The sequence below is a fragment of the Citrus sinensis genome, chromosome 8, assembly GCF_022201045.2.
Source record: "Citrus sinensis cultivar Valencia sweet orange chromosome 8, DVS_A1.0, whole genome shotgun sequence".
NCBI lineage: Eukaryota > Viridiplantae > Streptophyta > Magnoliopsida > Sapindales > Rutaceae > Citrus > Citrus sinensis.
Window position 1 is genome coordinate 27,143,839 of NC_068563.1, and position 12,398 is coordinate 27,156,236.

The 12,398-nt window shown below is 32.0% G+C and overlaps 1 protein-coding gene across 1 annotated transcript; it reads left to right on the plus strand.

Moving 5' to 3' along the window:
• The first annotated feature begins 5,741 nt into the window (after positions 1-5,741).
• Positions 5,742-9,144, plus strand: LOC127899420 (uncharacterized). The gene is made up of 5 exons (XM_052432805.1): positions 5,742-7,151; positions 7,252-7,880; positions 7,961-8,062; positions 8,329-8,434; positions 8,524-9,144. Exons 1-5 carry the CDS (start codon positions 5,742-5,744, stop codon positions 9,142-9,144), a joined length of 2,868 nt encoding a protein of 955 aa, XP_052288765.1.
• The last annotated feature ends 3,254 nt before the right edge of the window (positions 9,145-12,398 follow it).

Consider the following 12,398-nt stretch of genomic DNA (forward strand, 5'->3'; position numbering starts at 1 on the left):
GAAGCGCTGACGATGATTAGAGGAAGATCAACGAAACATGGCCTCAAGGGGAATCATAATCATGATAAATCAAAGTAAAAAAGAAAGGAGAAAATTAAATGTTATAAATGTAGTAAGATAGGGCACGTCAAGAAAAATTATTTGAGTAACCAAAAGAGAATAAAGGTAAAGATCTCGAGTCATCAAATGCTCAGGAGTGTGTAGTAAATACCTTATATGATGGTGACGTCTTCGAGGCAGTAATGGTTTCAATAGGTAGAAAATGATTATCTAATGTCTGGCTTATAAACTCAAGAACTACTTAGCACATGACCTCAGAGAAATTTATTTCACAAATATGAACCTATCTCAGGAGGATTTATATATAAAGGTGATAATCATGCCTTAAAGATTGCTGGTATTGGTACAATCAAAATAAAGATGTTTGATGGTATAATATATACTATTCAAGAGGTACGACATGTTAAAGACCTGAAACAAAATCTATTGTCTTTAAAACAAATAGATAATATTGGGTGCAAAACTTATATGAAAAATGAGATAGTAAAGGTTGTTAGAGTCGTGCTTGTATCGGTACTAATCTGTTCATGCTTAAAAGGAAAATGCTATAGGAAGTTTGATGGGTGTGTTACATCAACTGGAGAAGAGTCAGTGACAATGTGGCATCATAAACTTGGCCACATGTTATAATAAGGTTTAAAGACTCTCTCTGAGCGCAAGTTGCTTTTGGGGTTCAAATCATTGAATTTTATGTTTTGCGAGCATTGTGTTACAAGTAAGCAACATAGATTAAAGTTCAACATATATGGCACCATAAATAAATATATTCTAGACTTGGTTCATTCTCATGTTTAGAAATCGTCAGATATGTCCCTAGGATGTGCAAAGTACTTAGAGACTTTCGTTGATGATTATTCTAAAAGATGTTAGATGTATCCAATACATATATATATATATATATATATATATATATATATATATATATATATATATATATTCAGTGTTCAAGGAATACAAAGTGTAGTAAAACTTGAATTTGGAAAAAAATCAAGTGTTTGAGGATGTATAATAATTGAGAGTATATAGACGATGAGTTTTTTTACTTTCTGTAAGTAAGAGTATTCATAGATAGTTCACGATGACATACACTCCACATTAGAATGGAGTGGCAGAACAGATGAATAGAAGTTTTACAGAAAGAATAAGAGTTATATTGAAGACTGTTGGTCTACCCAATTCTTTTTTAGTAGAAGCAGGCAAAATCACATGTTATGTAGTAAATTGGTCGTCGTCTATAGCAATTAAGTTGAAGATGCCAGGAGAGATGTGAACAAAAAAACCAATTGATTACTCTCATCTATATATATTTACATGTCATGTGTACGTAATGTACAATGTCCAAGAAAGAACAAACCTGGATTCAAAATCCAAGAGATAGAATTTCTTGGAGTATGTTGATAAAGTGAAGAGATATCATATGTGGGATCCCACTACCTACAAGATTGTCATTAGTATAGATGTTATTCTTGTAGAAGATCAACTGCAAAAGAGAGATAGGGATGACAATTGTAAAAAAAATAAAATATTGTACTAGTATATGTAAAAAATAATCTAAAAATGAAGATGCAAATTCTTCTGAAACAACATTAGAGCACGAAGAATAAAAACCAATCGAGTTTAAGGCTCCAAAATCAATCAACTCATGAAAGATGACCGCTAATGTGGCACTTGGAGTATATTACAAAGATCAATGTTGTGTATAGTCTTCTAATAGACAATGGAGAACCATCAATTTTCTATGAAATTTTAAATAGCACAGATGTCGCTTTGTGGATGACAGTAATGCAGGAAGAAATTGAAACTTTACGCAAGAATAAAATATGAGAAATTGTACCACTACAATAAGGAAGAAAAATAATTGGTAACAAGTGGGTTTACAAGATTAAACATAATGGTAATGACCAAGCAAAACAGTATCACGCAAGATTGGTAGTGAAATGATATGCTCAGAAAAAATGTATTGATTTCAATGTGATATTTTCTCTGGTGGTACCAACTCATGACAGTCAGAATAGTCTTAGTTATGTGTGCTACATTTGACCTACATGTAGAACAGTTAGATGTAAAAGTTATGTTTTTTCATAAACAACCTAAAGAATAAATTTATATGCTCCAATTAGAAGGTTTTGCTTAAACAAGCAAGAAGAACTTGGTTTGTAGATTGAACAAATCTCTATAAGGCCTTAAACAGGTGTCGAAGTATTGGTATAAGAGATTTAATTCCTTCATCATGAATCTTTGATACAAAAGACTCAGTTAAGACCATTGTGCATATTACAAGAGGCTTGAAGATAATAATTTTATTATTTTGTTGTTGTATGTAAATAACATGATAGTAGTAGGCCCTAACAAAGATAGAGTTCAAGAATTAACGACATAATTGGCTAGGAAGTTTGAAATAAAGGACTTAGGATAGGCAAAGAAGATTTTAGGGATGCAGATTCATTGAAACATAAATATTAGAAAGATTTGGCTTTCTCAGAAGAATTATTTGAAGAAAACCCTATAGTGTTTCAACATGCTAGATTGTAAGTCAATTTCTACCTCACTTCCTGTTAATATTAAGTTATTCTTAAGTATTTGTCATAGTAATGAAGTAAAAAAGAAGGAGATGTCTCGAGCACCGTATACATTAGTAGTGGAAAGTTTAATGTTTATTGTGATATGTAACAAAACAAACATTACACAAGCAGTGGGAGCAATTAATTGGTACATGACGAATCCTAATGGAGAGCTTTGAAAAATTGTGAAGAGGATTCTGAGATACATCAAAGAAACCTTAAATAAAATATTGCATTATGTTATAAAGGATCAGAGTTTACTGTCAAGGGCTATGTGGATTCAGATTTTGTAGTAGACTTTGATAAATTGAAATAAACTACTGGCTATGTATTTACACTTGCAAAAACAATTGTAAGTTGGGTTTCAAAACTGCAGACTGTTGTAGATTTATCTACGATAGAAGCAGAATACATAGCAGCTACATAAGCTTGCAAGGAAGCTAATTGGATACAAAGGTTTTTGAAGGAGTTGGGGCAAAAATAAGAGAAATTTTTAATGTTTTATAATAGTCAGGGTGCCTTACATATTGCAAGAAATCCAACTTTTCATTTCAGGACATAGCACATAGGGATATAATACCACTTTGTTTAATAGTGGAAAATAGAAGAGTAGATTAGAGTAGATTTGTAGAAAATCTATAGTAAGGAAAACCTAGTAAATGTTTTAACCCAACCAATCAATACTGATAAGTTTATATAGAGTAAATCCTCTTGTGGCCTTAAAGAGACGTAAGCAATATAATAATGATAAAACAAAAAGGGATGGTGTAGAGATCGATTGATTCTCAATCAAATCTTCAAGTAAGAGAATGTTAAATTCAGCACTTAATTCAGTACTTGACTTTGACATTTCAAGCACTGAATTCAGTGCTTGACTGGTGGTGCCATAATGTTTGAATTTTTGGGTTGTAATTGTTGATTTGTTTGCCATTATTTTTCCTATAAATTAGAGTGCAAAAAAAGAGCATATGCATCCCATTTTGTAAGAAACATTTCTTGTGTTTAGAAAGCAGAGAATTTTGAGAGCTTAAATTATAAAAGCTCTTTAGAGTTTAGTGATTGAGAGTATTGGGTATAATGGAGTTTCGGGTAGTTTGACAAAATACCACAATACTTATATGTTTCATATTACTAGTAAAATAATTTTTTTCTGTCTTCGTCAGTGGGCGTAAGCTAAAAGTCACACCACGTAAATTATGGTGTTCTTGTGTGATTCTATTATTTTAATATTTCTTAATTTCACTTTAGGTTTGTATATGCCTCACCCATCAATTTTCCTAACGGTATCATTGTCGGCCATTGGTCACGAAGACAGGGATGTTGTCTGGTTGTGCACATGGGATTGACTATCAAAAACTTTTAACATCGATGGTGCCACTACAAGAAAAAAGAGATATAGCAACAGGAATTCAGCAACATGCATGCTACGCGTGTTGTAAAATATGATGTTTAACAACATTTTAAGATCGTGCGTTGTTAAAAATTGCTTAAAGTTTACTTTCAACAACATGCTTTAAGGCGCGTTGTGAAAAACATTATTACAACAGTTTTCTGATTGTGGCGGTTTTGGTAAGACAAATAACAACGTACAATATAAGCATGTTGTTAAAAAATTCATTTTCGACAACATTCTAAAAGGCACGTTGCTATCGAGAATGTAGCACAACATTTTTTAGTTTGTTGTCAATTGTTTTCAACCATGACATAATTTGCCATAGGTGAAAAATGTTTATATTTATAATTTCTCTATAGTAATAATAAAGCCTTTTCAAATTAAAAAAACTAGTAATAAAAAAGTAACCAACCAATTTTAAATAATAGGTGGTTATTCATATAATTATTGAATCTATCCTATTAAATCATTAATTTATTTTTGTATAAAATGAAAAAAAAATTTTTTACCACAAATAATTTTTTTAAATAAAAAATGACATAAATACATTCAAATCTATTTATTATTTTTAACTAATGAAAATCACTTTTGTCAGCCCAAAAAAAAAAGGGCACAAATAAAAAAACTCTACATTATCAATTAATAAAAAATAATATCTTAATTACTAATAAGACAAAACGTTAGCACTTGGTAAAGTTACCTGATCTCACTTTTTCACTTTCTCACTTTCTCACTTTCCAGCATTATCTTTCTCTTTACTTGTCTTCTTCCTCTTGGTGAAAATCCCTCAATTATTCCTTCCCCTTCGTGACTGTCAAGAAGAAATAAGGTTTGGGTCTTCTTTTGTTTAACACACATTCTCTCTATTGGAACTTAAATTGAGTTACTCTTTGATTTTTTTATCTAAAATTCCAGGTGTATACGTTGTGGTCCCAAGAAGAAGAAGCTTTTGATTGTGGTCCAGAACAAAGAAGACAACATCCTTGAAATTGAAAAGGTTTATATATATTTCATTCTTTATTGTTTTTTTGCAAGTAAAATAACATGAAAAGGTGTCTCTTTTACTCTTTGTCAATAATGGGTATCGTTAGTTTTACTCTTAGTAAAAGATGTCTCTTTTACTCTTAGATAATTGTTTGTTTATAAAAAATAATAATAGTAATAATACACTATTCGTCTGTTTTCTTCTTACAAAATAAATAAATTTTTTTCTTATTTACTTTTGTATTGACATTTAAACTAGTAAATAATATAGAAGATATTGAATTTAAAAAATAACAATTATACAAAGTCTTATGAAAATAAAATAGAAAGAGTCATGTGTAACTTTGTTCTTGTCTTGAATATATTGTTATGTAACTTTTTATATTTCAACTTACTATTTGCTCATGTAAACAGGTTTTAATAGTTGCTCGAAAATGGATAAAGGGTGGGTTCACCTATCAAGGTATTATTTTGCCTTATTTCTAAATATTATTTTTCATTTTTCCTCTTAAAAAAAAAACAGTTTGTTTGTACGAAATTAGTGAAATTCAATTAACTTTCCAGTTCGGTAAAATCTTTATTGTAGACACACAGAGGATTATAGGTTGGGAGTACGTAACTTTGTCAATAATGCACGTGCTTGTTTGGGAAACTTAGATGTTATAGTATGTCCCTGTAGATATTGTAAGAATTTACAACGCCATCATTTTGATATAGTCTACGAGCACTTGGTTATTAAGGGCATGGATCCGACTTATACAAATTGGGTCCTTCATGGGGAGAGTTCTACTGCAACAATGCAATACAGGGGTGAGGGGAATACATACACATCAAATCAATACATAGATTTTGAAATGACAGAAACTTATGGGATGTATAAAGATCAAGCATGCTTTCAAGAAGCAAATGCTACAGAGAATACATATGTAGAAAGAGAGGAACTTCAAAATTTAGTTAGAGATGCTGAGACTCCATTGTACCCAGGCTGTACAAACTACTCTAAAATGTCAGCAACTGTAGTGTTATTCAAGCATAAAGTTACCCACGGGTTATCTGACAGTAGTTTTAATGAGATGCTTCAAATATTTTGTGATATGTTACCACCAGAAAATACACTTCCAGATTCTTTTTATTCAACAAAAAAATTGTTGAAGGCATTTGAACTTGGGTACGAGAAGATACATGCTTGTATAAATGATTGCTGTCTATTTAGAAAAGACTTGGAACATGCAAATACATGTCTTAAATGTGGTTCCTCTCGCTGGAAAGTTGATGAACGAACTAATAAAATTCATCAAGGCATACCTGCAAAAGTCTTGCGCTATTTTCCAATAATACCAAGACTTAAGAGGATGTTTGGGATCACAGAATTGGCAAAACAACTGAGATGGCACCAAAGTCATAAAAGCCAAGATGGTAAGATGAGACATCCAGTTGATTCTCTTGCATGGGAGACCATAAATAGAAAATGGCCATCGTTTGCATTAGATCCTCGAAATATCAGATTTGGTCTTGCTACTGATGGTTTCAATCCTTTTCAAGATCTTAGCACGAGTTATAGTTGTTGGCCTGTCATTTTATCTATGTACAACTTGGCTCCATGGTTGTGCATGTCCAAGGAAAACTTAATGTTGACTTTATTAATCCCTGGGCCAAAACAGCCCGGTAATGACATAGATGTTTACTTGGCACCACTTGTAGAAGATTTAAATGAGTTGTGGGTAAATGGAGTTAGGATGTATGATGCTGTGGAGAAATCAACATTTAATTTGAAAGCAATCTTGATGTGGACGATCAATGATTTTCCAGCTTATGCAAACACATCAGGATGGTCTACAAAAGGAAAGTTGGCATGTCCTGTATGTCGTACAAACACATATTCAAAGTGGTTACCACATAGTAGGAAACATGTGTACATGGGTCATAGACGGTTTCTTCCTCGTAAACATAGTTTTCGAAACAAGTGCAAATGGTTCAATGGGCATGTTGAAGAAAAAGGTAAACCTAAATTGTTCACTGGTGAAGATATATATAAAGAAGTTAAAGATATTGTAAATGATTGGGGAAAGAGGAGCAAAAAAAGAAAAAGGAGCACAAATGAATCTCAATTATGGAAAAAGAAATCGATATTTTTTGAATTGCCATACTGGAAGGTGAGCTGTCATTAAATATGTTCTGTGATAAATTTTTGGTGCTTTACTTTCTTGATTAAAATTTAAAATCTTAACAAACTTTACTTTTTAATTTTTGCAGGACTTGGTTTTGCGTCACAACTTGGATGTAATGCATATTGAAAAGAACATTTGTGATAGCATAATTGGTACGCTTTTGAACATGAAAGGTAAGTCTAAAGATGGCCTTAATTCTCGCTTAGACCTTATACACTTGGACATTAGGAAGGATTTACATCCTAAAAAAGAGGAGAATTTTTATTGCTTACCAGCTGCTTCACATACACTTTCTAAGGAAGAAAAAGAACTTTTTTGCAAGCGGCTTGCTGATATAAAGTTACCTGATGGTTATGGTTCAAACATTACCAACTGTATTTCAGTGAAAGAGCACAAGATAACTGGCCTAAAGTCTAATGATTGCCATATTTTAATACAACAACTTTTACCTGTAGCTTTGAGAGGAATTTTACCAAAAGGTCCAAGAAAAGCAATTCTTCGTTTGTGTGCCTTTTTCAAAGAATTATGTAGTAGAGTTTTGGATAGAAATAGATTAGAAAAGCTAGAGGAAGAAGTGGTTGAGACCCTATGTATGTTGGAGAGATTCTTTCCACCGTCATTCTTTGATATTATGGTTCATTTAACAATTCATCTTGGACGCGAAGCTCGTCTATGTGGACCTGTACAATATCGTTGGATGTATCCTATTGAAAGGTAACTATTTAACTTTACAGTGTATTATCATTAAAATAGAATTAATTATAAATCATTAATCTAGCTACTTTTTGTCCTAGGCATATGAAGATCCTAAAAGGATATGTTAGAAATCGTGCACGAGCTGAAGGGTGCATAGCTGAACGGTACCTTGCTGAAGAGTATGCAATGTTTTGTGGCAAGTATGTAAAAAAGGCTGCTCAAATAGGATCCAAACATGGACGCAATGAGGAATTTGAGAACAAATTTTTATTAGAAGGGCGTCCAATATCAGGAGGTAAATTAATAACTCTTTCAGATGAGATGTTAAAGATTGCCCATCGTTGTATCCTATTCAACAGTTCGGAAGTCCAGCCTTATATAGAGTAAGGTTTTTAGTCATATCTATTACGAACATTTTGAATTAATATTTAATAGTTAAGTTTAATATTTTTATCTTTATTTTCAGAGAGCACTTGGAAGAATTAAAAGGTTCAGATAGACGATTTGAAAAGAATGAAAAATTGCTACAAAAGAAACATGTGGAAACATTTAATGTCTGGTTGCATGAAAAGGTTATCAAATATTTATTTTAAATTATTTTAGAACATAATATTTTATATAATTATTTAACTTATTCTATCAATTCTTATTGTTTTAACAGATTAAGGTTATGGAGAATCACATTAATGTGTCAAATATTTTGAAATGGCTTTCACGTGGACCAAGAGTACAATCAATGTCATATTCTGGATTTGTAATAAACGGCCTTCGATTTCACACGAAGGATGCAGAGAAGTCAAGACAAAATAGTGGTGTTTCACTCGAAGCAACTACAATTTGTAGAGCTAGTGCAAAAGACAATACACAAGTGATTGGAAAAGTCACTTACTATGGGGTTTTGAGAGAGATTATAGTTCTTGATTACCATACTTTTCAACTCCCCATTTTTAGATGTGATTGGGCAAATATTGTAAATGGTGTCAGAGATGATGATGGTTTCATCTTGGTTAACCTTCATGAGGGGCAAAGCCAATTTGAAAAAGACCCATTTATTTTAGCATCGCAAGCTAATCAAGTATTTTATTCTAGGGAAACAAATTCTTCAAATTGGTATGTTGTTTTGAAAGCACCATCACGAGGATTTCAAGATTTACAATTATATGATGAAAGTGATAATGAGCCACCTATGTCAATTGAAGTGGGAGAACTTGAAATACAAGATGACAATGAGGATGCACCAAATAAAAGAACTGATGTTGATGATATAATTTGTGATGTGTAACTTTTTTTTTTTAAGTGCTATGTTATTCTATTTCTTTCTTATAATGATTTTATGTGATATTGATTTGTCAACTCGTACAGCTGTAATATTTTGGTTTTACTTAAAGTATTGTTCATATAATATGTGTACTGCAGTTTTTTTTTTTTTGTTTAATCTATGCTTACTATTATCATAAGATATATAATTGTTTTCTTGTATTTTGTAGCAAGCATTAACAGTGGGAGAAGATGACAGGTGCAGAGGTAAGTGAATTCGTTACTTATTTTAATACATTAATTATTTTATTCATACTGTATTTCACAATATTACCTAAATATAAAGTTTTCATTATACAGTCATCTAAAAAAGCTGAAAAAAGAGCCAAAAAACAACAGCAAGCGCTCTTTGTTGCTGCCACTCGAGAAGAAAATGTAAGGCTAACAATTAACAGTCGTGAGAATGTCGAAACATCTACACCTAGCACTAACAATGGCAAACGAAAAAGAGGCCCTACTACACTGGCAGTGATTCGAGATCATACTCCCTTACTTGTTGAATTCAATGAAAGAAGTCAACCAGTGGGAGTTAATTCAGAGAAGTACGCCACTTTTGCTGGAGTTGCAGCAAGAGAGCATGTGCCTATTGTGATCAAAGATTGGCGTCTAGTTCCTTCAAAAACTAAAGAAGATCTTTGGTCATTAATTAAGGTATATTTTGTATTCATATTAATAATAATTTATTGTTTTAACTACTAAGATGCTTCTTTATTTTACAGCAAAGATTTATTGTAAATGAATCCCAAAAGCACTTAGCACTTCGAAATCTAGGAGATCGATGGAGACAATACAAATCAGAGATAACAACAAAGATTAAGGAAGCGAACAAGAAAGCGAATAGGTCACGTGCCCTTGCTCTTATTCGGCCGAAAAATGTTATATTTGATGAAGATTGGGAAGCTTTTGTGAAACATAGATTGTCTCCAGAGTTTGAAGTAAGTAATTATATCTATTATTTATGTTAAGATAAATTCATATCAATACAAGACTTTATTTTTACATGATAGGAAATAAGCAAGAAGTTTCGAAATATGCGAAATGAACAAGAAGAGGTACATACAATGGGTCGAAGAGGCTATGCTCGTACAGAGCATAATATGGTAAGATACGAAAAATAATTTTGCTGTATTTTTATTGATTTTGCTATAATTTACAATTTCTATTCTTTTTATTGTAGAAAAAGAAATGTTCAGATCCAACAAAAATAACAAGGGTAGATGTTTGGCTTGAGGGACATCGTAAAAGGAACGGTGAGCCTGCTAATGAAGCAGTTGGAAGAAGAATGGTTCGCAACTCTTGAAACCAAATCATATATTTATTACTTCTGTGACTTTTATTTTTCCATGTAACTAATATATAAATAATTTATGCTTTAGGAAAAGGTTGTAGAGTATCAAGAAATAGATAATAATCCGAATGAGAACATAGACATAAGAAATGATGCTGTTGCAAAAGCTTATGGTTCTGAAAAACGTGGACGAGTTCGGGCACGTGGATTTGGGGTTACTCCTACTGCGGAGAATTTGCATAATCGATCTACTCAAAAAGTGAGAGAACTTGAAAGCCAGTTGCATACTCAATCTCAAAGAGTGGAGATACTTGAACAAAAGTTTGAACAAATGACTGCTTTTATGTTAAAACAGGTAAATCATTTACTATTTTTATTTTTTTTAAACTAAAAAAAATAAGATAAAGTATATATGCATCAACAATATTAGGTAATATAAAATCATTTTTATTTTACTTTCACTTCAATATAGTTACTTTTAATTTTACAGAATCTTGGTAGACCTGATGATGTGATGAGCACTCATGAATGCACTCCTCGAGTAAGTTTCTTTTGTTCCTACCATATCCCACTTCTGTAGTTTGTGATAAGTTTTGCTATTTTATTTTAGTTTATTTTTTATACTTGTAGTCACAACAAGGAAGTGGTACAATGCATGAAAATCTTGAGCTAGAAAATGCAAGCTGTCAACTATTGCATTGGTACTCAGATGATCCAGTTGAGGTTGTGGCTGAGGGGAAGGTTGCATCAACTGATCCTAAGGCAAGAGTCCATCACGTGCCTCTTGGTAGGGATTGTTGGAAAGTTTGGGTGGAGTCAATTACTCTTGGTAAGGAAGATGTTGAATTGTACAAGATGACTGATGAAGCTCGAACAATCAATGAAGCTTTGGGGAGTACTGTTGCTTGGCCTAGGAGTTGCATCAAATTAATTTAGACAAAGTAATAGTTGTGATTCATCTTGCTATGATATTTTATCGATCAACAAATATATATGTACACATGCACACACATACACACACATATAGAGTTAATTTATGTTTTTATAAAATGCTACTTATTTTCTTTTCCTTGAACTTTGTTGTGCAGGAATTAATTTTGTTTTGCTGGAGGTTTCCTTGGGGGTATTGAGCTTTAAAGAAACTTTTTTTTTTAAAGATCACTCAAAGATGTTTTAACTTATGTTTTGGTTGTTCATATCTCATTTTGTTGTTTTATATGTATTTAAGATTTTAGAAACTATTGTGATAATGATACTTCAAATGTATTAACTTTATGCTTGAATACATTTTTAATGAAATTATATTTTGGAAATGTGTTATTACTGTGCATATGTTTGTGTAGGACAAAAGTATACAGTGATAAAACTAATGTATGAAATAAGAAAAAAAAGGTGCATTTAACAACTTGCAAATTAACAATAGGTAATGTTTAATTGTCTTAAATATTACAACTAGCAACAAGCATTCATTGTTGTCAAATGTTAGAAACAACAACGAGCATGTATTGTTGTTAAATGTTAAAAACAGCAACGAGTACGCTGTTGTTGTTAAATGTTACAAATAACAACGAGCATGTATTGTTGTTGTATAGAAAATGACAACATCAAAAAGTTTGTGGTGAAAAGTGTTGAAACGTGAGACATCAGCTACGAAAATAGAGCGTGGTTACATGACAAATGACCACAGGCAAGGTTGCATTTTGCTACGTGAATTGTCCGTTGTCAAAGGTCATGGACATTCAACAACATCAACATCAACAACGTGCAGGTCCTCGTTGTTGTATGTAATTAACAACGTATTTAAATCGTTGCCGTATCCTTTTTTTCTTGTAGTGTGCTCTCAATCGATGAATGAAATGGCTTGCTGAGGGCAGCAGTAGTGGTCTCTATACTAGCAAGAGTTTGGCTTAATATCTTTTATGCTGTTTACG